Below are 24963 nucleotides of genomic sequence, written 5' to 3' on the forward strand. Positions count from 1 at the left end.
TTAAATTTATTCAATATTATGGGGAATTTAAAACTACATTTTAAGCACGTTTTTCTCATTATGCGTATTTACGTGCACACGTACTTTAAAGTTAGCCTAAAGTTTACACAAAGATCCTTGATTACTTAACGTCTCTCTGGTTTACATGCACAGTGAACTCGATCTGCACTTGATATTTCAGTTTGATGAATGACGTTTCATTTCACCTTTAGAATGACGATGCACAACTGACTGTTTACCGTACAAGAAGAAGCCCAACTCTAGCTTCTAGACAGGACAGCTTTCTGACAAGTGATCTGACTTTGCAGCTCATTCACTTGAACGAGACACCATGGTTATTAACAGTTTGCTAGCTAAAGAGCTATGTACAATAACTGTCTACTACCGAGATACAATCTCGGAGGATGAAGTAAGACAGTGAATATACAACCATCCATTAATAATGCACTTAATGTGGAAACAGCCGTATGTAACTTAGCTTGCGAAATTAGCTGGCGGGACATAACAAACATCACATCTACTTGAACGTTGAGGATACTGACCAGAGATGCTAGCCAGCTAGTTAGTTGGACACATGCACCACTGTTATCATCACCAACTTACATAAACATTGTTACTTTCCTTTCCTAGTATGCGTTGCAGCTAATTCCCTAACATTATGTTACAGTGAACGTACCTTAAGCGCGACACACCTGGCACATCTATGACTACCAAAGAATCCTTCTTTAAACTTGTGTTGGTAATAGCAGAACCAGCTGAGCTGACACCATGCTCATAGATTAGAAAGCTAGATCCCGCATTCGGTTCGAGTTCACGTAAACGCGGCCGCCATATTGCTGAGGTCAACACACTTGCCGGTCGCCGCCCTACTCTGTCTGAGATTGGCTGTGCATGACTGACAGTTGCGGTGCAAGATATTTCATCAGGAGCCACTTCCTGTATAGATATAGAAAGTATCTTGCTCCGCCTTAACAATCTTTGGGACGTGTTTCTCAGTTGTTGTTGCCCCCACCAATATGGCGGCGCTTTACGTACGTTTTGGAGCCCAATGCGGTTTCTAGCTTTCTATATCTATACCAGATCCATGTACATGCTAACGTTAGCTACCTAACCGATCTGTTAGGAGTTGGACAGGAACATCCGGGAACTTTGGACTGAGACACGTCCCCATCCTGGGTGGTGCGTTCGTGGGGTCTGGTGGAAAACTTTTTTTTCCATCGGAAAAGTAATCGTGAACGTCACCTCATGTGTAGCCTACATAAGAAAGTTCTGCTGCGCACGCGAAAGTTTGAGATGCATAGGCTATCAGAAACTTGAAAACATCAAGCAATGTTTTGTTTGATTAGTAGCCTACAGTGGACCAGCACCAGAATCGTTCAGTTTTTGCAGAAAGCATGAAACTTAGCACAGTTATACACCAGAGCCCTCTACATTCTCTGGTTATACTACCCTTAGTGATCAAAGATTTAAATGGACCCCAACACATAGGGCCCCCTAGTGGCCGCCAACTTGAATTCAAATATGGCCACCATTCTTAATAGAATTGCTGATACTTCAAAATTAAACAAGATAAAAAAAAAAAGTAAACCAAAGTTCTAACACTTAATTTTCAGGGTCAAGGAAGCTATTGACATGATTTCCAAACAAACCTGATGTTGGCCATTTTGAAATCTAATATGGCGGATACCAAATGTGAAAATATTGACCATCTCTATTCATGAAATATCATTCAGAAAGTATAGTATAGTATAAAGTATATATACTCTTTTGATCTGGTGAGGGAAATTTGGTCACTGCATTTATCCCAATCCGTGAATTTAGTGAAGCACACTAATCCCGGCGCAGTGAGCTGTCTGCAACAACAACGGCGCTCGGGGAGCTTAGGCAGAGACTTTCTAATGTGGAGACACAGCACTCAAAAAATACTCCATAGAAATGCATGGGGCTAGTTTGTCACGCCAATATGGCCGTTGTCTACACGTATCCCACCCCTTCCTCGGCAAAACGTTGACATGTGAATACATTGAGCCAATCATGTGGTGTGATGTGAATACATTGAGCCAATCATATGGTGTGTTGTGAAGACATCGTGCCAATCATGTGTTGTGATCTCGCCGCTGGAGCAAGATTGGTGTCGTGAAGCCTTGCGCACACGCAGTTCGACCCAAAGACTGTGCCCGATGAGTGCCCATAAAACGGTATATGGCCACCGAGTGGAGGGACTTGCCTAAAAGGACTTTGGCTTAGGTGCCTTAAGGGCACTTCAGCAGTGCCTACTGGTCGGGGTTCGAGGTCCGAAGTGCTAACCAGTAGACCACGGCTGCCCCCATTTTAATTAAAAATTTATATCAGAGGCATCAAGTACAATATGTTAAAATTCTAATATGGTCATCATGTGTAAGAGAATAAGGCAATTATTCTATTTTGGTTAATGGAGTAACTACCTACCCTGGAAATCCAGAGTTCTCGCGAGAGCTAAATTTGAATTTCTTCAGCAAGTGACTATGACTATTACCTATGTCCATGAAACCGAGCTGCACCAATCACATCGGTGTATCTGATATAGACGGGCCAGAGGCGACCTAAACAGATGACGACAGCGCTGCGTCGTTGATGTCCGGAAACATTGGTGGTGGACGGTGTTATCTAATTGCGTCGACGTTCGGAATCGGTCAGTAAACATTGGTCGTAGTGTTATCCAATTGCGTGCAGTAATATTTTTAAATGCATGCTTGGTGCCGCCCCTTGAGTTGGGCCATTTTCATTACTCATAGCCAGACCCTTAATATTTCAGAATGGGTCTGGTCTTCCAGGATAGTAACTACCTACATCATCAATAAATTCTTATTCTACCTTGTTCTCTATCTGAGCAAACCTTAACTCTTACTATACACTATTAAAAAATAAATAAAGGAACACTTTGAAAACACATCAGATTTCAAGGGGAAAAATCATCATGCTGGCTATCTACTGTATACTGATATGGACTGGGTTAGAAACAAAAGGTGAAGCACACACTAATTCCGGCGCAGTGAGCTGCCTGCAACAACAGCGGCACTAGGGGAGCAGTGAGGGGTTAGGTGCCTTGCTCAAGGGCACTTCAGCGGTGCCTACTGGTTAGGGTTCGAACCGGCAACCCTCCAGTTACATGTCCGAAGCACTAACCAGTAGGCCACGGCTGCCCCTACATTATGTCTTGTCACCAAACTATTCTTCAGGCTGCGCAAAACAAATTAAATAAAACAGTAATCTGGTTCAACTAGACTTCACTTCTCTCCATTCAAGTCCTAAGGAGTGGCTCTGTCCATTTTTGTATCGGTCAGTTACTGTTGGACAAAAGAGTAGGCTGTTGTCTATCTGTATTGGCGGTTTTTAAGCTGGTTCAAATACAGCCGACATAACCTTAATTAGTCCAGTTCTTGAATATCCCAGCCCAATTTGGGGTGTGTTGACAAAGGTTCTGTCTGAAGGGTCGGAGAGGGTTCAACAACATTGCAGGATTCTTTTTTCCATCACTCAATGAAAGATAGATAGATATTTTTCCATCACTCAATGAAAGATGTGAACCACCCTGTGCCCCCTCACAAACATCCTAGCTCTTGCCCTCTGCCTGGAACCCCCACTCTCCCTACCAAAGCTCAGCTCTCAAAAAGTTGCCTTGTGTATCATCAGCTTAATGGAGAAGAATAACAACAAAACACATTAATAAAGAAACAGTTTTTTTTTTTTATTGAATCTTCCAGTAGACTTGATATTCATGGAATAAAACTGCTTTCTGGGAATATGCTACTACTAGCAAAACCAGCTAAAGGAGACAAACGAGAAATGCAGAAAGGAGCCATCTGTGAAAGTGCATATAAAAAAAAAACAGTAAAACATCTCAAAAATACAAAAATGTTTACATTAACACCGGATGGGATTTCTGTTTGCCTAAACAATGGACAAGAAATAAGTATTATCTAGTTTGCATTTTACTAGAAAAAGATCAATTTATAACCCACAGCAACTCACAAGAACACAGATATGAAATGTTTACTTTTTCCAGTAAGAACTAACTGGAGAGGCTCAGGCAGAACATGACTGTTTGAATTGGTACATGATTTAGCTGAGTCAGATTCAGTCAAAGAAACAAATGCAATGCATCTTTATGGTATCCACTCTGCAAGTCAGTACTGACTTGCCTGTATTTTCTGCTGCTCCAGAAAAAAAATACATTGTTGGCATAAAATATTCTTTACGTGACCAAACAAACTCTGATCAAAGAAGCAATAAAGATAAAGACTGCATAGCACTTAGTCTAGGGGATGAGTGCATCTAAAACAAAGTCTTTTGTCTCACCTTTAACACTACTGAAACATGTAGCCAAACATGTTTATTCATTGACCACCCACTGTTGTCTTCACACTCCCTTCTACCGCAATTAATTGCTTTTACAGAAAAATCAGGGATACTGTAGATCACATTAAGAATTTTGGAATTTTTAAGGCAATCTTCCAAAACGCTGACTGTTGCATAATGCACATTGACAACAGAATTTTCAAATGGCTCTGCCCAACTTGCACATTCCCTTAGACACAATAGTATGATGAAAAGAGCACATCATGACAAGTCACACTATTGCGTGTCATTTAAAGAGCAGATCATGTGTGTCCAAATCCTTCTGTCACTTACTTAACAATCTCTGTGACATTCCTCCTGCCATCTTGACATAACCACCTATAAGTATCTGGCACACTGGTTTATTTTATTAACCTGAATATGTAAACTTGCCTAATCTAAAATCTAGTGACATCCATTTTTACATTAATTTAAACATTTTTTCTTTTCAGTTTCTATTCAACTGAGTGTTTCCTTCACTATTCAAAGTCTGTACACATAAAAAATGCACCCCTCCCCTCCCCCCCACCCATTGTCCCAAACTCCCCATGGAACTCTCCAGGGGATCCCACATGGAATACTGTGACGTAAACTTTAAAAGAAAGAGCGGAGGAGAAACTGGAAAAAAGACAGAGAGAAGATAAACAAAATGCAATAGCAAAAAGAAGGCCACCAGAAGATTCTAGAGGAAGGATACTTGGCAATGAGTATGCTAGTCTGATTTTTTTTATTACGCTTGGTCACACTTTGTTTTTAAATCAAGTATCTTCCAGATTCCCAAATAACAACTCTGAAGACTGCCCTGTCAGTCTTCTCTACCCCATTATGCCCTAGTTAGACCTCCTTCAAGTAGAACAGAGCTGCACAGACTGGCTCTTAGGGGGCATGGTGTGAACCAGTTTTCAGAAAGCTCACAAAGGGACTGGTTGAAGCAACTGACTGCAATAAGAAATTCACTCCTGAAAACCAGCAGACACACTGGCCCTCTAGAACTGGTCTGATGCATACTCTGAAATTGAGTACAAACACCCACCTGAGCTACCCCACCCCCATCAGTCAAACTAATGCTCTAGATACCCGGGGGGATGGGTGCTCTGTTTACCCCACCCCAGCCCACCCTTACATCCAGGCTCAGTTACGATTAGGACACCGAAGAAATTGGGTTGTGAGGAGAGCCCATCTGGGTCAGGACCTTATCCAGCCACTGCAGTGGGCCATGCAGGTGGATCTCAATCCAGCAGGGGGTGCTAGTGACATCCTGCCGGTGGTACTCTGCACCCCAGCCCTGCAGCAAGAGAGGAGAGCAGAGACAAATCAGAGAGAAGCAGAGTCAGACATGTCATTTGTGTCCGTATGTGTTGGGGGGAGGCTTTTACATGTGATCCAGTCCAGAAAAGTAAACTGTTTTGTCAGATAAAGTGTACGTAATACCTTTACAAAACTCATGCGGATGGTGCACATTTTGGTAAGCTCGTAAACAGCCTCAAAGCCGTGGTTGACAGATTGGGCCAGTAGCTCCGCAAACTCCTGGTTGTTGAAGATCTTGAGGCTGCAGCCACTAGGGATCTTGCAGACCGTAGTAGGATGGAAGCCATGGTGGTAGTTACAGTTACGGCTCTGCACAAAGATGCTGCTGTCACTCAAACACTCAGCGTATACCTCTCCACCCACATAATACAGATGCACGCCTGTAGAGAGATCAGCCAGGATATAACCATGAATATATCTCCATGTCTTATACTGTGCCTCGATATACCATAATTGGAACTGATCATTAGTTGTATTGTAATTGTATTGCTCATACAATTATAGCATTCAGAGAGACTACTTTTTGTGGCATTTACTTAACAGAAATAACACCAGTGCTCTTAAAAAACGAATTCCAGAATATTAGTTTTTTAATACAACAACATGATCCATTTATTTACATGCTATACCAAAGCTGTACCTTTGCCAATATGGCGTCGAGTGTTCTCGATGGTGGAGTTGCGATTTACATTTGAGAGCAAGCCCAGGCAGAAGCGGCTGCGATTGTTGGAGGGGTCAGTGAAGCCATCCACCAGTACGCTAGTAGAAGATGCCTGGAAGGCCTCGCCAACACGGTTATTTAGCTCATAGTAAACAATACTGCACCAATGCTTCGGCTCCTCATAAGCCACTGGCTGCACATCTGCAAGAGAAATACACAAGCATGCACAATGACTAAGATTCTGATAGACAAACAGAGTGGACTAACACTTCATCATATGACTAATATATAGTTTTTCCTCTTTTATTCAGATAGGACAATAACGAGTGACAGGGAGCAAGTGGGAGAGAGAGATGGGGTGGGATTGGGAAATGACCATGGGTTGGATTTGTTACAGCTCAAACAAGGAGGCCATCAAATGAATACAATTCAATCAATCATGAGTGAGTGAGCACTGTTAATCACTAATTGTAATTTAAAAGGCTTTATAATAAAAGTCACATGGATGATATATCTAAGTAAGTAAATCTAGACACGCATAGAACTTCCCATCGGTCTTTATATACATTAATGCATGGTGTGTGCAGTGCTGACTGCTGATTCTGTGCCCTCAAAGCGGTATCTGTTGGCAGGCTCTGCCAGCTACACAATGCCAGTGGACAGGGAACTGGCTGTGTTTATCTAGCTCATACCTCTCCCCTGCTTCCTTGGTCATGTGGTTCTGCTCGCCAGGTGTGTTTTGTCTAGGCCCCTTATTCTAGAAGCTTCCAACAATAGAAGTGTGAATGTAGCTACCCCACCCACACACGTACTCATTCAGGATGCAGCTTGCCAAAGCCTCCCACTGGCCACTCATCCACCCAAAACTCATCACTTCCTAGCCCCACATCTGCACTCATTTCCTAACTCAACTTGTTCCTGCCAACATCCTTGAATCTGCAGTACTTCTCTGTAGGTCTGTAACTGATGCTAAGTTTAACTGTAGCATTTTAGAGGATTCAAATCAAGGACAAATCTACATTTTGCAACCTTTAAAACAATATGATTTACTACTTTTGCACCTTGCTCTTAAAGCATGTATTTATTGGTGCCTCCTTGTAAACAAACATTTCTGGACGTAGACTAGGTAGGTCAACAACCAAATTAGATTTGGAATTAGATCAATTAGATCAAATCAAGTGCCTCTTCCTAATCACCACTTAAGAAATCTGAGTCAAGCAAGTCAGAAAGGAGAGTTGCTATGGAATTACTGCAGCAGCAAAGCTCTTGGCAACAGTAAACCCCTTGGCCTAAGGGATGGCAAATCTAAATGTTGTTTAGGAGTACATGTGGCATTAAGTAAATGCATTTAGTGAACTCTCCAACATACTCTTCATTCTTCTAAGGAATTCTTCTTTCACTTGGTAGTGTAATGCTTACCATATTAACAGCTAAATTGCTAATGGTATTTTGATCAGTGTTGGGTTGCTCTTCTGACACATAGATCCCTTTAGAGTACCTGGGCGGTTGCTGTTCTCAAGAGCCAGAGTGGGAGCCAGCAGATTGGTGTCCATTGGTTGAGGACAGTCTTGGGTCATTGGTTCATCTGGGGGCATGTAGGCAGGTGGAGGGGTTTCTATACAATAAAACATGAATACACAACCACAAATGAACAATTACTCATCAATACTTAACTTACAGGCTCAGTGATTTTCAATCATACCGTGTTATGAAGGGTTTCAAACAATCCAACAACAACAACAACAGTATTCACTACTAGTGAAGTTGATTTTCCCCGAATTACATAAAAAGTGAAAGAGGACAGTAGTTACTCTCGTAAAAGAGTGACTCTTACCACAATTATATCTGATTGAGTGTACTAGTTGCTTTTGTAATTTACAGAAAATTACAATGCTACGATCATTAACCCTGTGTGTCCAAAGGTGTCTAAAAACACCTTGTTCCGTTCATGTCGAGGATCACAACATACCAAGTATAGCAAGTTTATTTATATAGCACATTTCATTCACAGGGGTCATTCAATGTGCTTCAAATAAACCAAAGCAGACTAATAGAATTAGTAAATAAAAGCATAAAAGGGCAATAGTTTAAAAAGTAAAGTACATAATATAATTATTAAGTAATTAAGTAATTAAAAAACAAACATAAAAGACACAAGGTTGAATAATTAAAAGACAGATTCAGAATTTGTAATTCAGTGGTAACACTAACAGAAAGTATATTTGATCAGTTAGAAGAAGGCATCTGAGAGCAGTTTGGTCTTAAGTCTAGATTTAAAACATTTGGGGCCTTATTGTCATCTGGAAGTTGGTTCTAGAGCTGAGCCGCATAGCAGCTAAAAGCTGCTTCACCATGTTTAGTTCTAACAAGCGGGTTTTACCAACAAGTTTTTCTCCTGAGATCTGAGAGGTCTGGAAGGTGTGTATCACCCAAGCATGTCTGCTAATTAGGGCCGTTCCATTTAGTGATTTATAAACAAGCAGTAGTGCTTTAAAGTTAATTCTGTGACTTACTGGAAGCCAGTGCAGGTACTTATGTATTGGAGTAATGTGGTCAGTTTCTTTAGCTTTCATATCACCCGTTCATTGTGTATCACCTGAGTCTAGGAAGGCCTGTAAAAAGCCCATTGCAATAATCAACCCTGCTGGATATATATGCATGAATGAGTTTTTCTAAATCATGTTTTGACATCAGATCTCTAAGTTTGTCAATGTTTTTGAGGTGGTAAAAGCTGATTTAGTTATTCCTTTCATTTTAGTCATATTTCATCACTTTAGTCATTTAACCTTAACCTTAATAAGAGCTGTTTCAGTGCTGTGATTTTCCTGAATACCTGACAAAGTAATCAAAGGATTACCATATAGCAGTATAATTTCATTGTGTTAATCCATCTAAAAATTACAGGAACGTCCGTCTGTCTGTCATTCACACCGTTGTTCGATTGATTTCAAACTTGACAGGTGTCTTGATACGGGGATGAGCAGTACTGAATCACAGGTCATCACAGATGTTTGGATAATTATCATGTCTGACATCAACAATAAAGACTCCCTGTATGCAGTTTGCTTGCATAAAATGATTATGCGGATTTTGCAACAACACGCCAACAAACACGGGTATGCAGTGGCTATTCAAAATGATGTAAATATTATGTGCAATAAATGGACACTTTGAATAGCCCAGGCTATTTTGGACTTGAGCCTTTGAATAAACCAAAGACAATTCCGACTGCAAGGTCCCAAATTGAAATGAGCGATAGGCTAATGGTCCAGAATTTAAGGACATTTCAGAATGGCACACAGCTAGACAACAAGTGGCAGACAGAGCGATATGTCACTTATACTACCAAAGGATTTGAGTCTCATCGTTGCAAATCTCATATGATGATGCATCTTTCTACAAAATGGTTTGTCTTCTAGATCATTAAGTTATTCAACAGGCTAAACATCTAGCCTTACATCAAAGCTTTAGGCTTATATTTTTCGATCAGCTACAGACAACGAGTGGCAGACAGAGCATGATGTCACTTAAAGGCTACCAGAGATTGCTGAGTAAATCGTTGTAAATTTCATACAATGATGCATCATTCCACAAAATGATTTGTCTTCTCTATCAGGAGTTATTCAATAAGCTTAACAATAAACATATAGCCTTAACCAGGCTTGGAATTTCACCATTCTGGGGGCAAGGCCACTTGGCCTTCAGTTGGGCATATTTGGTGGGGGGCACAAAGGCCACATGTCAGGGCACCAAGGCCAAAGTAAACTATACAGTAGTAGGCTATAAAAATGATCAAAGTTTTATTTAGCCTATTCACTGCAGTAGACCTGCATCACTGTATGAAACATTACAAAAACATGAAACATGACATATTACATAGAACTGTAAATCATCTGATCATCTAATATTTACAGGTATCTAGGCTATATATAACATTTATTTTATAATTGGCCTGTTATAAAATCATGTATTGAACAATTTAACCACAGCTCAGCTTTAAGAAACTCAAATAGCCTAGATGCATGCTTAGCATTTTGTGCTCATTAGGCTAAGGCTACTTTCACAAACTCAGTCAGCTGTCCTCTGATTTACCAATATCTAGGCGATATTTGTAACATTTGTTTTGTATTTGGTTATGAAATCATGTGGAACAATTTAAACACATAGTAAAACTTAAAGCCCAAATTTGGAGACATCCATGCATGTCGAAATGTACTGCAAATTCAAAACTGGATTACTCTGGAACGGCTAACTGTACAGGGGACTGTTTACACCTTTGTGTTCAGTAAGGTATGCTGTTTATTCTGATATTGGTTTGTTGTGTGTTAAAAAAAGAAGGGTTAAGTGAAGTATTCCACGAGATGAATGGGTTGGGAGATCATGGGACATAAAACCTTCAGTAGAATGTATGATTAAATTGAATTATATTATTTACTTTTCTCGCGAACCGTTCAACTAACGGGTAACATCGTTTAAAAGCTGAGAAAAAGCTCTTTCATGTGATACTTGTGATGTCTGTGTGATGAATAGGCTGCCATTGAGTAGTTCAACTGAGATGAATGGGTGAATTTGGGCGACTTTCTTTCTTGTGCTGTCACTGTCTCCACTGCGTAAAAGACTAAATTAATTTAAGCTGTGAATGCTAAGATTATTTTGACAGGCCACAGGCTAAATAAAAATAAGCTATTGGTAGGATGCAAAGCAGAATATTGAAAGAAGGGGGCACCAAGGCCACCGTGGCCTGTAAACCTCTGATTTTCAAAGGGGCCTCATGGCCAACGTAAGAGGCAACGACGGCCATGGCCGTTGTGGCCGCCGTGAAATTCCTACCCTGGCCTTAACTAAAAACAGCTGTTGGGCTTATGTCATTTTGATCTGTAAAAATGTCACATGCTGCCATGCCTAAATTCTGATTACTACACATTAATTATATGCTTATATATTATAATACAATATTCAGTATTCATTATTGAATGCTTAGCTGGAATGATGTTTTTCCCTATCATTCTATTTTTAAAGCAGGCATACCTGCGTGCATGTAATTGGGCTACGGCTTTTCTACAGGAATGGCATTTTTGAACGGGCACTGCACTAGTATTATTAAAAACAATTAAAATATTCGGTACTTCTTCATATGAATATAGTCATGTAAAATATTCTGTATGTCTTCATATAAATATATAGTCATGTAAAATATTTCAAATACAACAGAGGGCCTCACCTGGCATCTGGAAGGGGCTGCCGGGGTCAGAGCTGGAGGGTGACTGTGGGAAAGTGGCACTGCTGCCTGCGTTGCTGCCTGGGGAGTTTGGGTAGCTGTTAGTGGGCGAGTGTGGAGCGAAGGGCAGGCTGCCGGCTGGTGGCTGAGGTGGCTGCTGCGGGAAGGAGTCAGGGAAGGTAGCGTTCTGAGGCATGTGAGGCTCAGCCTGGTGCAGAGGGTTCCGGAAGCGAGGCAGCATACTCAGCTTCGCGTTGAACTCACTGGTGCGTGGTACCAACACAGGAGGCAGCACTGACAAAGAGATGAGAGGATCACTCTACAGAAGTCATTTATGTCTCTTCCTTGATAAGGTGAGAGGGTTGGCAGATTCTGCCATGAATTAGACGTCTTTTCGTCTTCATCATTCATATAAACACATGAAAATATGGACTCTTTCAACAGATATGTAATGTCCAAACAACAGTAGAGTTATACAGGAAAGAGTGCACAAGACCGTAAACCTGAGTGCTCACTCTCGTCCTGTGAAGCGAACAGCAGACCTACTCTATAGATAGGCTACACATTAGTCATGTTATTTAAAAAAGGAAAACCCCAAGTGACAAATTAAGTCCTGTTACAGGCCTCGTCTTGCAACAGACAGTCTTTAATTGTACATAAAGCCGTTTGCACTTCAGCTGCATATATAAATAGGGCTTCCGCAACACTCTTGTGCAACTAGGCCGAGTCTGTCCAATAACAATTGGTTTGGGGGAGTCATGGGCTGCATCTGTTTCTCTCCACACTTGGAGGAGGGCTTGTGTTTGGAAGGGAGACAGGTGTCCTCTTCTTGACTACAACGGACCCTTAGCAAGAGCACTAAAGCTAGGCAACCACTGCTTCCTCCTATTGTGTGTGAGAGTGTGAGTGAATGTGCCTCTGTGTGTGCCTGCACATGTGTGTGTGTGAGGGAGGGAGTTCCTGTAACACTCTTCCATGGCCACATGTTCACTTGTGCCTGCAAGGCAGCAGCACGCACACATACACACAAACAGACCCCACTTGCGCACACGCACGCACACACGCATACACGCACACACGCACACACAGTTTGCCATGAAACAAAGGCCTCATTCTCCCCTGGCTGGAATTTCCTGCTCCCGTTCTGCTCACACACAACCACATGTATGCACACACAGATTTGCACCCCCACACACACACACACAGCCTGCAGACAGCTGTTTCTGTCTCGTCAGCTGACCCTCATCTTCTGCTTAGCCAACAAAAGAGGGCTGCGCTTTTGATGTGCACCGCTCCACCACCCTTCCTTCTCTAAAGTGTTCTGCAGCAGAATCAGAGGAGCGTGAGAGCGTGAGAGCAGAGGGAGGGGGTTGGGAGAGCAAGCAGACCGCACATCTGCAGAGGCCACAGGAAGGATGAGGAAGAAGATAAAGGGATGAGGCCATAAGCTCCAGATCCCAAGTGGAGGCTGAACGCACCAGTTATGAGGGAGGTGAAACAGACGAGATGCTTAACAACCTGATCTCGAACAGTCCAGTGAGTTCTGGACTATAGGAACACAGCAAAGTCTTTTTGTGGTTTAAGTAAATGCTTTCAGTGATCAGTAAAACTGATTATTGCTGTTATGTTGTACATTAACATTTCGTCAGTTCAAAAAGGGCCCATTTTCAAAGCAGAGCAGGAAATATCATGACTTATCACCACCTGAAATATCCCAAAGTGTATAAACATGTATAAATTGTATACATGTATACATTTTAAAATGTCCTTTTTTGAATTCTAGGTAATTATAATTAACTACAATTATAAACATATAAGTGATAAACATATGAGCATGTTACATCAGCAACACCCTAAAGGGCTTTTAGGCACTGGTCTTCACCTCCACCACCTCCACCAGAGAAGTGTCCAGGCTATTTCAATGAGGCGGATCACAAAGCCCCTAATTATCAGTTTCATATAGGTGTCATAGCTGCTTAACATTTATTCTTAGTATACAACAAATTGGTTCACCTTACTCTATGGAATGGAGAGGAATTGTTCTGGCTAGAGATGGAGATGGCCTCACCTGGACTGTCCACTCTCTTGTAGTGATAGGGATTGATACAGACGTCCTTCTGCTTGGAGCCGAAAGGGTACTCGCAGCACTCCAGGGCCTTTAGCTCATGGTGAGACTGCAGGTCGGGCCAGCGCCACACGCGGCAGTAGATGACATGTGGCAGACCCTTACGGTGGGACACCTGGAGGCGTCCGTCCAGCGAGCGTGGAATGGTGACGCAGCTGCTGGGTTGGCCTGGGCAGCTGAGGGCTCTCTCCAGCTCCTCCATGGCACCCTTCTTTTTCTTCAGCTTCTTGACCAGCGCGTCCACCGCCTTCTCCGCCCACTTCTCCTCCTCGTCACCCTGCTTCCAGCCCAGAAGCCGCTTCACGGCCGGGCTCGTGAAAGAGAACAGCGATGTGACGTTCATGGTGGCGGCTTTGCCTTGCACGCCCCGGCAACCAAAGCCCACCCCCCCACACCACCTGTCCTGGTCGGGGCCTTTCACAGAGAGGAGAGGACTCCAGCTGACCCCCACGCAGGACTCACAGGCATAAGCACACACGGACACACACCCACACTTATGGTGGAGGGGAGGCACGTCAAAAGCACCCCAACCACTCTTGGTCCTCTGGAGTTGATGATCAGGGAGATCTGAGAAAATACCCAGGAAACCTTGAAACAGAAGGGACACAGAAAGAGAGATTTTGTTAAAACACTAAACAAAAACCTTTCAACTAAGGCAGGGGTTCCAAACCTTTTTTGGCAGGTGACCCTCTTTTGATGTCACAAAATGTTGGCAAACCCAATCATTGACAACATCTCTGTTGTAACACCCAGTCGAGAGTGGGACTTTGATCTTCCCCAAACGTCCTAGCAAGCAAATTCGTTTGGCATCTAATGTGGGCTGTCTATGTTTATTTTTTTTTGTAGCCAGATTGTATGAAGGATCTGATTACATGGGGTTTTTAATATTTTGTATTTAATGTATGTATATTTGAATGCAATGTCATTTGTAATATACCGAGTATCGCAGGCGACCCCATTTGAATTTCAGGCAACCCCATATGGGGTCCCGACCCCAAGGTTGGGAAACGATGAACTAAGGCATAAAAGGCACCTCTGTTGTCCCCTACAAAATATTCTGCAACAGATGAGCTACAATAAGCATAATTTTGGACTGATAGAAAAAACAGATATTATCATTACATTAGGCTATTCAAAGTTCAAATATCAGGCTTCTCTGAATCAGATGTAGAGATTATGCTCTCACTGTAACTAATTACATTACTATATTCAGAGCTGTCAGTATGGGGAGAATGGAGTTTTTTTGTAATTTGCATTTATCCAATAAAAAAGTTATGTCAAAATTGACATGCCCATTCCAACGGTGCTAGTACACTTCCCATGTCCTGTTACTAGATCATTCTTAATGCTAGATAATTTTTTCCTGCTTTTTCAGTAAATGGTTGGACAGATATGTTATTGCGAATTTGTCGGAAACTTCAATCAACACAATGCATGACAATGGGACAGGAAATGCAAGTGGAACTTGCCATAAATGTGTAATTTTTTCAGGCAAGTCCCAGGAAACATAGCACAGAGGAGCAGGCATTGTGGGAATTTGGAGGGAAACAGGGACGTATGACTTGAAAGTTTACACCCCGCTTTGAAGTTGACTAGAAAGAAGCAGTGGTGACTCCCTGCATTCATGTAATGTGATACTCTATGAAAAGTGTGAATGTGGTATTTGTCACCCTTTAAATAGTTTGGGACATCTGAAAGCAGACACAGAGAAAACGCTTGCACTTATTCAACAAACCCAAATGCAATCAAACAAGTTCTAGTACCACCACTGATGTTGGCAATAACTTCTGAAAAAGGCACATAAAGAGAAAGCTATGCATTTCAACATCATCGGATGACTGCACTAGAATCAGTCAGGAGAGAGCAGAGTAGGCCTGTGCATAACATTGTGACTTAGCTCCATGTGTGGATGGCTATAGCATATGGCTCTTTCAAAGAGCTCCTCTGCTACCTCATACATGCAACATTTTTAACACTTGAGCAACAAAACGGATGTCAAAACTGTGTCAGGCTGAGGTGGGAAAATCCTATCTCTATGAAGAGGAAAAACAGCAACTTTGGAATCCTGGGCTTTCACCTAAGGGTCACAGGACCTAAAGAACAGAATCTTATTTTTGGATTTGACACTAGGAGATTGGCACAGTTTACAGACCTGAGTGGTGTACGGACTGTGTGTGTGTGTGTGTGTTTCAGAGTGTGCCATACGAAGATTGAGAGACATGCTATGAAAACAGGTGCTGTTTATATCCCAAGAGGGGGGCTGGGTTGTGCGGGGTTTGTGGCTGCTATCATGGTCCACAGCGACAGGAAAGCTAAAAAGTTTTCAACTATATTTAGCATAGCAGGCCAATCTCTGCGCCAACTGCTAATTTAAAATCTCTGGACCCTGTGTTGTTACCAGGGAGAACTGCAGAGGAAGGCAGCCACATCCTTCTCTTCTCCAATGAAGAGGCATCAAAGGAAACATCTTATATCCTCTCTGAGTAGCCACCATGGCAAAACCCCTCCTCTGCTCTCAGCAAGGACTGATCTCACTTCCTGGAGGCACCAGGGCTCCATGCAGGTGGGGGAGAGGAACAATTGAGGGAGTGGTGCCTCTTTCCGTTCACTCGTCCCAGGGGTCTGTGCATCGGCCACAGACCTCTCTTCGGGATGGATGAGGAGAGCAGGGGACAGGCGCAGAAGACGTGCAGGCGGCTATTGCCACGGCACTATAGGCAAGTTCAATAGAAAATAATCGGGAGGTCATTTTGCAGAAATTACATGATCTCAACTGTATCTCTGAAACTGATGACAGATTCTCAGTGGGGTCTGATAGACAGTGACATTCAAAATACTATATGTCAGAGCAAGAACAATCATTACATGTCTTCCTAAACTTCTTTTTACTACAATACAATAAGTATATTTTATATACTTGTCGTCTCTGAACAAAGGGAAATACTGTTATATTTATAAATAAGGCTGGATAACTGTCAACATAGTAAGAGCCCAATAGCATCTTTAAGAATACCTTACTGATCAGTGGAATCACTGGTCTGCGTTGATAACTTCTTACAGACCTTGCACAGTTTGCCACCAGATGGGTAAGACAAAGAAGAAAAAACAATAACTTTTAATCCAGTTCTGTGGCTAATTCCAGGAAAGCACATCGGCCAAACATCTGGAGCCTGAGAGCACAATGACACCAACTGTCATCTTCAAGAGCATTCCAAATGAGCCCCTAATCTCAGAATCTATACAACCACTAACTCTACCACACATAGATCTGTATAGTAATTGTGTTTGTGTTTAAGGACAATAGATGTTTTGGGTTGTCTAGGGAATAATAGTGAGATGAAACTGACGTGGATGTAAAATACAATCATTTGTAGGCTATAAAGCACATCTTCCTGAAAGTATGAAGATGTGCTTTATGTCACAAGTATACTATTATTATGTTTTAACCCAATGCCTAAACACTAGCGGAAGCGTGCAAAACCATGCTCACTTAGCGTTGCCAGGCTAACGCAGCTTGATCACATGACAGGCTTTATCCCGCACCACCCCTACTCCTGCATGTATCATTTTGCGCTGCTTCAGTGCTGTTAATCAATTTAGCCCCCTGCAGCAGAGGATGAGGGGGCAGTAATGGTGCTCTCTCTGTAATCCCAGGGGACGCCGCATTATAGAGAACCTACATTATTTATCAGGGCCTGGATCTGAGGCTCTCCATTAAGAGCTAGCAGTTCAATTGAGACGTTCAAGTGATAGCTGGGGGCAGGGGGGGGGGGGGGATAGAAATGAACAGAGACAGAGTACTTGCACAAGAAATGGGCTGTTGTGGTGAAAATGTGATGCAGCTTGCCCTATCTTTGGAGACACACACCAGCATCTCGGAACCTCCATATAAATGGTTCTGATCAGACGTCATTTATGATGCAGGTAAAAGACATCCAAGGAACAGAAATCACAATATCTCTGAGGAAGAGAGGCTGACTAGACAAGATAAAGGAAAGGACACTAACTGAAGAATGTAACCAAAAATGGAGGGAAGTGTGATGGAGGGAAATAAATAAATACACAGGAAGAAGAATGAATGGAGAGAGGGGGAAATACACTTGAGAAAGTCATCTATTAACCAGAACATCCGGAAGATTCTGGGACAGACATGGGATAGGCCAACCTTTGGAGGACTTCTCTTGGTCCATACATTTTAGATATATGCAGCCTCTTAAGTAGGTCCTATTCTAGTGAACAGCAGTCATTATTTCTCATTACTAAATTTCTGAATAAACAGATGTCGGATATTTTTACATTCATGACAGGGTTATGATAATCAGTGTGGGTAATGCAATGTAATGCACTGCATAAAAAAAGCCTCAGTGGTAGACACAAAAAGATTAGGCCGATAAACACATAGGGTTACATGTAATTTGGTCTGAGTAAAATATCACACCTCCAGTCACCAGAGAGACCAATTCAAAGGGAAAACATAACCCAGTCATGAGAGGAATGTGAGAGAATGTAACAATTCAACCAAATCACAGACAAGGACAAATTCTGCGTCCTTTGAGTAATCTGATATGTCATCTTCAATGATGTCAGGAGATCTGGCCCAGGACTAACAGCCTCTGCATCCAGAGAGCACCCACCCACACATGCGTGCACAGACACACACATTACAATGTATGCTAAAATAGCACATTCTTCTAAAATACACATTACTCTCATACAGTCTCCAAAAATGTAGACTGCAAAGTCTTAAACTGGACACCTTGTTGATCAGGGTCTACATCACTTATTCTACACCTTTAATAATTCTACACTTATCAAAACATTTGTCAAAAAAAAACATGACATCTCCCAGTCAAGAAAGTACCGCTTGACTGTATGGTAGCCACATATTTGGCTATACAAAATAATAATGACCTAGACATCGCAGGGTGTAGACAAAAAACACAAGATGGGAGATCAACTGTATCTTATCTCTCTTATGCATTAAAGATGTAGACTGTATTCACATCGACAAAAACAGAAAAGTTATCTTGTATGATAAAAAATGTTTCCAGTAACGACAGCCCCCAACATGCTGTCGACGTCCCTTATAAAAGACAAAAGTTTCGAAGCTCCCCAAAGATACTTTAGGATACAAACGGTAAGTTGAATACGATGCCCTTGTCTTATATGAACGCATAAACACAGTGCTGACACTGCTTCTTCGTAACTTTACATGCTTTGTTAGTGAAGACTAGAAGAAGTTTGCTGTAGCCTACCTCGAGTGCCACTTCCAAGCGTTCCCTCCGCGCGTCCGTCCTACAGCCTGGCTCAATCATAGGGCTCAATCTGCTCTCGCCTGGCGTCAGTGTGTCGCGGAACCGCCTCACCCTCCGCACGAATATGGTATCACATCGCGGGATAGAGTTTGGGGCGGTACCATAATAATGAGACCTACTTTTTTACACATCTAACATTTGCAGGCCTACTGGAACGAGATTATGTAACTGTGAAACAATGTATTCTTTCGTGGAGTTGTTAGCCAAGTGTATTGTTACAGCTTTTCCAAGACATACTCTGGAGAGATTGTAATTTAATTATTTAATAAAAATGTTAGAATTATGAAAAAATCCACAGTTCTGGACACATCATGAACAGCATGGATATAAATATGGATTTCTCACAGGTTTGACCATTTAAGTGCATATAGATGGGGGGAGGGGGGGCATATTCTAGAATGTCCACCTAGAATAACAGATCACCTTGTATTCTGTGTGTGTGGGCCTATTATTAACATCTCATTAACATATGTAGGCCTAGAGTAACATCCACACAAAGTTGAGTGGAGAGTGATAATCAGCTGCGAAGAATGTTATTAGCAAATACAGATTTTATTTTCTGTTGCACTGCAGTTAATCTACAGAAAACAGTCTAATAAGGCATATTAAATATTTTGACATAGCCTAACATCTGTACAAAATTCCTATTCACACACTGTTTTTTCTGAAATAAATGGCTAGGATTCTGTTAGAATTCAAATCTCAAGTTCACCCCCATCTACAGATGGCTGAACTATTGTCCTTGAGAGGTGGAACTACATTCTCCTGAAGGCTGGCTCGGTTTCTCGGCGGATGAAAACAACGAAAGTGGAAGCCCCGAGCGCGCTGGTTACGTCACACGGCTGGCGACAGAATGTCTGAGTGAGGCGCGAGTAAGCTGCACGTGAATGTGAAATCTGGGAAAACAGTGCGAGTCAAGAGCGTGAGGGTAGACGGAACAGACGAAACGACAATGTCTGTCACAGATTCCGAATGAAGAAGCTATAGGAATCATTTTAATGCGATACGTGTGTGTTTGTAGCCTAATATTGTTATAACAGTGTCGGACGTAACTGTTATTTGCTCGGGTATTTCTGTGACCAACCAAAATCAGCCTGTGTAGCCTACTTTTATTAAATTGTCTGCAGTAGTAGGCTATTGTTTATTGGGTTAATGAAACTTGGCTGCTGACATTTTTGGAGGGTAACTAGTCAGCTCTGCAGGGATCAGGCTCCTCTTTACAGGAGTTGAAGCATCCGCCTTGCGCTCCACTTGTTATCCATAAATAAATAGCGTAAGTAAATTCTGTTTGAATCAATACAAGGCTACACCAGAAGGCGCAATAGCCCACTTGCTCTTGTCCTAGTGGAGCCGTTTAGGGGATTTGATTCGAGATGCAAGATTTTATAATGACAAAGTCTATATTGCCTGAATTACTGTAGGAAGTCTACTTGTAATGAAGTGTAAGCTAAGACTGAGCAGAATATACAAATGAAATATATAGGCTTATTTCTGTGATAGCCTAGAGGCAGCATTTTTTTTTATTCTTATCCTGCAAAACAGCACTGCAACAATTTGAAACGTATTGGCTTATATTAAAGGTTTGGTTTTGGTCTTTATCTTCAAATTCCTTGTGATGGTGTAGTAGGCAGTGAAAGACTTTGTGATGGATGATCAAAAAATAAATCCCCTCACAAAAGTCCATAGCTCTTGTTGATGTTAGTGCCTGTTATACGTGTCACAACTGAAGGTTTTCATCCAATACATTACAAGTTAATTGCTTAGTCTCCTGTCCCGCCTTTGAGTGAGCTAAAACATCTATATTTTCAAGTAGGCCTATCATGTCATTAGTAGTTGACCTCAAACATCACCAACTTTTTGTCCAGAATTATAGAATGTGTCCTTATGCAGGGCAATGCAATATCTGAGAAAATATAATTAATTGTCACAATAAATATGTACTATTAATTGCCTTTTCATTGCTATGGTTACACAGTATAACAGAGGTAGTGAAGGCACTATGGTTGAGCACTATGCAGGTTAGGAGATGAGTGCCCTGAACTCACACCCACACCAGCTGACAGCTTCATTAGGCTGCACTACACTCAGTAAAGGTCCAGCACTGATGTGCAGTTGTTAAAATGAACAATGTGCCATTTGTAAATAGATGGTATTTGGAAGTGTAAGCTGAGCTGCTCCTATGGGCTGTCTAAGCAGCTTTAGACAGTTGGACAACCCCACCCAACCCCCTTCCAACACATACACATACCCCATATGTCCCTAATGCCCCCTGCACACCCAAATCTCAGTTCCTGGGACTCTGTTAAGAGTTTCCTCACCCCATAACATTGTGTATGAGATGTCTGCACATTTGTGAGCTTATAGACCTGGAACTGGCAATACTACAACAGCTGCTGTGGTCACTTTACTGGTTAGCACTTCGGACCTGTAACCGGAGGGTTGCCGGTTCGAACCCCGACCAGTAGGCACGGCTGAAGTGCCCTTGAGCAAGGCACCTAACCCCTCACTGCTCCCTGAGCGCCGCTGTTGATGCAGGCAGCTCACTGCTCCGGGATTAGGGTGTGCGTCACCTCACTGTGTGTACACTGTGCTGTGTGTGTTTCACTAATTCACGGATTGGGATAAATGCAGAGACCAAATTTCCATCATGGGATCAAAAGAGTATATATACTTATACTTGCTGGTGAATGGAGTCACTCAGCTTCAGATCACAGTAGCAGTGGGCAATGTGCTCAAACCTAAACTTCAACTTATTTTGAAGGAGAACTATCCTCTGAGACAAGGTTGATACATGTAGTCCATCTGTCACCTACATCTTAGTGGCACAAACCAGTTCATTTAAAGGGACACCAGGCAAGCCTGATGCTTTTTCTCTACGAACCCCCCCCCCCCCGGTCTGAAGCTCTTTTCCTTTTCTTTGCATCTTCCGTCAAGGGATTTCGCTGCTTCTTCGCCAGCTCTGCCATTATACACACGTTTGCAACAATCTCTAGCGTTTCGTTAGCCTGCATCTGTGCTGTAAACTGATCCTGCTTCGGTCGGCGGGTAGGATTCACCGAACTTGCAAGTGGGATATTCTTCCTAAAGGCTGTAGGGGCGGGCGAGAGAGCCTTCATTCGCCCCGTAATGAGTCTTTTAACCATATACCGACTTACAAAGATGATTAACACGACAACGTTGCCTGGTGTCCCTTTAAAGCAACCTTGTCATTTAGCAACCTTGTCATAGTCCAGACAACAACTCTACTTCCTTCGTCAACTAAGGAAATTCAACGTTTCTACATCCATCATGAAGGCCTTCTACACTTCAGTGGTTGAGTGTTCTTATTGGTAGCATCATCACCTGATATGGGAACTCCACAGTTAGAGATTGTAGTACTCTGCAGAGAGTAGTGCGCTCAGCTGAACGTACTATAAGAACTCAACTCCCTGCTCTACAAGATATCTATTCCAGAAGAGTACTCCTAAGAGCCCAAAAGATTCTGAAGAACTTCTCATCCTAACAATGGATTATTCCTACCGCTGAAATCAAGACGCCTATGTAGTCACAAAGCCAGAACTGAGAGACTCAGAAGTTTTTACCCCCAGGCCATGCGAACTCTGAACTCACATTATACTGACTTTGCACACATTCACTACTCAGCACTCTCAAACATTTCCCAACCCTTAACTCACACTATACTGACTTTGCACTCATTCACTCCTCAGCACTCATGACCACCCCCCACACACACACACATGACTTAACACTTTTACATCTCTCCCTATGCTACAGACCTTTTATTTATTTTCTTATTTCATCACACAACACACACACACACATCTGACTGAATTATTGCCAAGTATCACTTATAAATTAAATAATGCAGAGGTAGTTTTTGTGCTCAATAAAGTATGTGCATGTGAGAAATCGGTTGAGGCCGCCTTTTTATGAGGAAGATTTTTTCCAGAATGAAACATTTACAAATCCTTTTTCTGTTATGCATGAACACTAAAGCCAAAGAGGATGAACATTAAAGAACAGGCCATCTTGATGATGGCAGATATTATAGAGTATAAGATTAACATAATTTGCAATAAGTGCCATGCCACACCATGCAATCTTTGTTTCAATACTGGATGGTGAAGTCATCTTTCAGGAGGAATATGTTGTTCATCTGGTTGGGGTATTGGGGTGATAGCATGGCCCCCTAAACATATGAGGCTCAAAAAATAGCCTCAGTTCCTTAACCAAAAACTGAGTAATTTAATTTACTTTTAATTGAAGAGTGACTGAAGTCAGTGCCAGGTGTTTTATAATTGTGATTACACAAAAATTATACACAACTGAAATACTAAATATCTGGATTTGGAATGACCTTGGAATGTTCCTCATTTTCTTCACAAAGGCAGTACATTTTGGGGGGTGAAAAGGATACATATGAATGACACCCAATGATATATCCTTCACAGTATCTCTCAATTCCTCAAGTCTCAAAGATGATGAAATATATGAAATATTTTTCTCTTTTACTTTATATTACCAGGCTTTTCTTGTCCACCATATGGTACCAATATGAATTGGTGGGTTTTTATGCAGATTGTGCGTTTTGACTTTCACCTGTTCAGAGAGCTTAAAATAAATGAAATGTTCCTTCAACATGACCTTGCTTCAGTCTAACCACTTGAGGAATGGGCTAGAGGTGTGCCGAGAGATGAGGTCACTGTCTGACACCACGCTGATCTCCCCACCTCAGTACCGGCTGTTGCTGCAACAGGCAACAGCTGTGGGCTGCACAGGTCAAAGGTCAAGCTGTTAGCCTGGTTAACTAGCTGTCTCACTGGCTCATCTCTGCCAGGCTCACCCTGGATCAGATTTTACTTTCAACAGAATATAGAGCAAACCATCCTCTCCCCAACACAGCTCTCCTCATCGCCCTCCCCACCCCCACTCTTAGCCCTTGGAGAGTGTCATCGATCAAGTCCAATTACGAGCTCTTAGGACCGAGACTGGCCAACCAGCTGCAGCAGAGCTCTTGCCCTCTGATAACCTCTGTTGTGCATGTCACCTAAGAGACATCTCTTGGGGGATGGGAATCGATCTCTAGTCACTCGGGCCATATTGTATTTAGTCATCTTGGAGCTCAACTCCAGTCATAATTTCAATTCCAAAAAGCAACCTCAATATAGCTAAAAGGCCCTGCACTGAGAAACAGCTTTGTTTTTCTTGTACAGTAGCATATAGTACAGCGATATTGTCAGGAGGTGGTTTTGAGCACAGACGCAGAGGCAGAGAATTATCAGAAATTAGGCTCTTTAATCCAACAGAGGTGCAAGACAAACGGCTCAATCACACCAAAATAGTCACCAGAGCACACAGTTCACAAAAGGTAAGTCCAAGCTTCAGGATACAGTTCAGTTCACAGGTAAATATCCACAACAAAAAAGCAAAGTCCACTTACAATAGTAATCCAAATGTCCACAGAGAAGTTCAGAGAGGAAAGTCACAAGAAACTGTCCATGAGAATTTAATCCACAATCCGAGAAAGAAGTCCAATTCCAGAGAGTAATCCAACATAGTATCCACTGAGAAGTTCAGCTATGCAGCGTCCACCTTGTGCACTTGCTCAGTCACAAAATCATGTCGCAGAAGTGTAGTCATTTTCAGCTCAGCTTATATACTCTGTCAATTAGTCATGTGACCACCAGGTGAATCCACTCATTAATTCACAGGTAGCTGAGAAGGACAGATAACAGATTCTTGAAAAATAATGTCTCCATCTAGTGGTGGCTATGAGGAACTGTGTGAGGTCTGACAGATACAGTCCTAAATATTGGACCAATCGTGCAGTTTGTGATAAAAGCAGGAAACATGGTAGGCCTTCATAGGGCCACTACGTCAAGGTGGGGACTCTCAAATGAGCGAGACCTCTCCAGTGCAGTGAAATCAATAAACCAATCACATGCAACCAGTGTTAAAT

General features: G+C 42.2%; 2 protein-coding genes across 3 annotated transcripts in view; both read right to left on the reverse strand.

Moving 5' to 3' along the window:
- gne (glucosamine (UDP-N-acetyl)-2-epimerase/N-acetylmannosamine kinase) overlaps positions 1-864 on the reverse strand; it is a 28396-nt gene extending 27532 nt beyond the window's left edge. For both annotated transcript variants that reach the window (XM_048247345.1, XM_048247353.1), the window contains exon 1: positions 677-864. The gene's annotated coding sequence lies outside the window, so the exon portion shown is untranslated. The remainder of the gene's footprint in view (positions 1-676) is intronic.
- A 4597-nt stretch (positions 865-5461) lies between these two features.
- Positions 5462-24563, reverse strand: smad1 (SMAD family member 1). Its single transcript, XM_048257308.1, has 7 exons — positions 24445-24563; positions 13633-14277; positions 11568-11858; positions 7845-7961; positions 6326-6547; positions 5809-6065; positions 5462-5662 (listed from the first exon to the last, which is right to left on the reverse strand). The coding sequence occupies exons 2-7, from the start codon at positions 14030-14032 to the stop codon at positions 5519-5521; spliced, it is 1431 nt and encodes a 476-aa protein (XP_048113265.1). The 5' UTR covers positions 14033-14277; positions 24445-24563; the 3' UTR covers positions 5462-5518.
- Between the last annotated feature and the right edge of the window lie 400 nt (positions 24564-24963).

Source organism: Alosa alosa, chromosome 1, assembly GCF_017589495.1.
Source record: "Alosa alosa isolate M-15738 ecotype Scorff River chromosome 1, AALO_Geno_1.1, whole genome shotgun sequence".
Classification (NCBI taxonomy): domain Eukaryota; kingdom Metazoa; phylum Chordata; class Actinopteri; order Clupeiformes; family Clupeidae; genus Alosa; species Alosa alosa.